This window comes from Echinops telfairi, unplaced genomic scaffold (genome assembly GCF_000313985.2).
Source record: "Echinops telfairi isolate 266 unplaced genomic scaffold, ASM31398v2 ScPeMD7_7417;HRSCAF=8455, whole genome shotgun sequence".
In the NCBI taxonomy this organism is placed as follows: domain Eukaryota; kingdom Metazoa; phylum Chordata; class Mammalia; order Afrosoricida; family Tenrecidae; genus Echinops; species Echinops telfairi.
Genome location: NW_022111317.1, coordinates 5,117,258 through 5,120,267, shown reverse-complemented (window position 1 = coordinate 5,120,267; position 3,010 = coordinate 5,117,258). Strand labels below are relative to the sequence as shown.

General features: G+C 64.2%; 1 protein-coding gene across 1 annotated transcript in view; it reads left to right on the top strand.

The window, feature by feature from the left end:
* The window catches only part of PCNX3 (pecanex 3), a 21,155-nt gene that overhangs the window by 15,163 nt on the left and 2,982 nt on the right, over positions 1-3,010 (top strand). The window contains exons 28-31 of the mRNA XM_045297163.1: positions 1,927-2,157; positions 2,278-2,381; positions 2,734-2,881; positions 2,955-3,005. Coding sequence (XP_045153098.1) covers positions 1,927-2,157; positions 2,278-2,381; positions 2,734-2,881; positions 2,955-3,005 — 534 coding nt within the window. The remainder of the gene's footprint in view (positions 1-1,926; positions 2,158-2,277; positions 2,382-2,733; positions 2,882-2,954; positions 3,006-3,010) is intronic.

Genomic DNA, 3,010 nt, shown 5'->3' with positions numbered 1-3,010 from the left:
GGGGGAGTGTATACACGCACAGGCGTGCTGGGGACCTAGGTAGTGTGCTGGGGGTATAAGGTGGGCGCTAGGGACTTGGGTAGTGTGCCGGGGGCACGTTTGCCCCTTCCAGGCTATGGCCTTGAGGCTAGCCCAGGAGTCCCAGCTCAGCTGGGTCAGACTGAGGCCCACCCTGTAGACACCGGCCTTGATGCCACCTGCTGCCAGGCCTTGGCATTCACGGGTCTGCTTTCCCCAGCCCAGGCAAGCCCCTTGCCCTGGTGGGCCTCCCAGCTGGGGACAGTAAGGCTCACAGGTATGGAGGAGAGTAGAACAAGGTGCCACCATGTCCTGACTGGCATTGGGCCTCCGGCACCACCTCCCTGCTCCCGGCTGTTACACCTGTGGAGGAAGCCTCAGACAGGGTGGGCTGCCCTGCCTCTGGGAGCCTCTCTCGCCTCACTTGTGAGCTGGGGACACCCCTCCAAGGGAGGGGATGAGGAGTAACCGGGAGTGCGTGCAGGGGGAGCTCCGCATCACCAACAGCTCTGCTGGGAGTCTCGGACCAGAATCTTCCTGCGGGGGTTGCTCCCTGCTAACCCGGCTCAGGATGCACGGGAATGGCAAACACCACTCGATCACTTCGGTGTGCCAGGCCATCTCCTTGGCCCTCAGCCTTTCTGGGGCATCTGGGATGGGTTGGGGCGGTGGTGGCCCTCAGCTGCCCTCAACCAGGCCTCTAGACCCCTGGCTTCTGGTATGGGTAGCCCAGCCTGCCTTCCCCAGACTGAGTACCCTCTCCCATGGCTAAGGTGGCACCGGGGCCAGGCTGCTGGCTGCCAGACAAGCCTCCATGTGGGAGGGTTGGTGAGGCCCACCCCGAGCCATCCCTCCACGAGGACCCCCCACCTCCACCCCACCCTGTCCCACTCCGATCTACACACTGTTCCGGAAGCAGCAGTCAAGCGACGAAAGGCCACACTGCACGGGGCAGAGCTGCTGCCCGAGACCTCTTCAGTGTGAAAGAGCGAAGGTGGCACTTGGAGGCCCCGGGGCACCTGGTCCAGGCCCTGGTATAAGTGAATCGTCTCGTGGGCACGTGAAACCTGGACAGTGCGGCAATAGGAAGGCGTTGGAGAATGCTGAAGGTGCCGCCGATGGCCTGAAGAACAAACCCCCTGGCTTGGAGCAGCATGGCTGAACTGCTCCTGAGAAGCAGAGGTGGTGCGACTTGGGAAAGTAGAAGGTCGGCCAAGAGAAAGGAAGCCCTTCAACCAGACGGACTGACACGGTGGCTGCAGCCCCGGGTTCAAGTGGAACAGGACCGGCAGTGTGCCATTCAGTTGTGCGTGAGGGTCCATGAGCCAGAACCGCCTCCAGGACTCGGGACTCTTCCAGCTGACACCTGCTCATTTTGCCCAGACTCTTGGCTCTCCAAAGCTGTGGGGCACCCTGATGCCTGGGTGTAGCTACACCCACTCCCCACCCCTGGGCTCACGCCCACCCACCCACACAGGGTCCACCCTGCCACTTCAGCCCAGGTGACACACAGGGTCTGGGTCAGAGACCTGGGCCCTGGTAGCAGGTGGCCCTTCCAGGCCCGAGAGTTGGTGGGCGAGTGTCAATCTCACGGTTGACCGTTCAGGGCCCACAACCTTGCTCTGTGGCTCGGGCAGCCTTCCTGAGCCTCGGGTCCCTTGATGGCAAGCTTCCTGGCTGGTGTGGGAAGGACCCAGTGTCACTGGGTAGGGCCCTTGTGGCTCAGCAAGCTGAAGCTAGACACTCTGGGTGGGTGTCCCAGGAAGCCCACCTCAGGGCCATCTAGGGGAGAAGGCTCTTTACCCTGAAACTTTCTGCCAGGAGCCAGGGTCTCTCGGCACCAGCTGCCCCTGGGCACAGCGTTGCCCTCAGCCTGCTGCTCCCGCCTGATGCCAGCTGTCCCCACAGAGCATCATCTACTATGTGAGCCGCTCGCCGAAGCTGGAGGCGTGGCTGAGCCACGAGGGCATCGCAGCAGCCCTGAGGCCAGTGCGGGCACCTGGCTATGCGGACTCGGACCCTACCTTCTCACTGAGCGTGGACGAAGACTACGACCTCCGCCTCTCCGGCCTCTCGCTGCCCTCCTTCTGTGCCGTGCACCTCGAGTGGATCCAGCACTGCGCCTCCCGCCGCAGCCAGGTCCGACACTGCCCTTGGAGACCCACCCGGCCTGGGGACCCGGCGCCTCACCCCTCCCTGGGCCCCAGTTCCCTGTCCCAGGTCTGAGCTAGGCTCTGGGGATGGGTCCTTGTGCTGCAGCCCGTGGACCAGGACTGGAACTCACCACTGGTCACACTGTGCTTCGGCCTGTGTGTGCTGGGCCGCCGTGCCCTGGGGACGGCCTCACACAGCATGTCTGCCAGGTGAGTGTTCTCCCCCCCCCCTCCTGCTGGCCCAGCCTGCTGCCCACAGCTATCCTAGAGGGTCCCACTAGATGAGCGCCTCCCCGCCACCCCTCCCCACCTGGGGGGGTGGTGCAGAGGGAAAACTGAGACCCATGTGAGTGGTGGGGGGGCATCTCCGTCTAGGGTGCTCAACATATGGGACCAGAATTTTGCTACTCAGCGCCCCCTGCTTTAGTCCTACCAGCCCCTTACCTTTCTTCCCTCCCCCATCTCCACCTTTCCCCACCCTCCCTTCCCCCTACTGCTCTCCCCCTGGCATGGCTTCCTCCCCTCCTGTACACTCTGCTCACCCCTGGTCTTCCTTCCCCAGCCTGGAGCCCTTCCTCTATGGCCTGCACGCTCTGTTCAAGGGGGACTTCCGCATCACCTCCCCGCGGGATGAGTGGGTCTTCGCGGACATGGACCTGCTTCACCGGGTGGTGGCACCGGGGGTCCGCATGGCCCTCAAGCTGCACCAGGTGGGCAAGGCTGGCCGGGCAGGGTGGGCCTGCGGAGGGCCGCTGACCCAGCCCCTGCCCTCCCCGCACCCAGGACCACTTCACGTCCCCAGACGAGTACGAGGAGCCAGCGGCCCTGTACGATGCCAT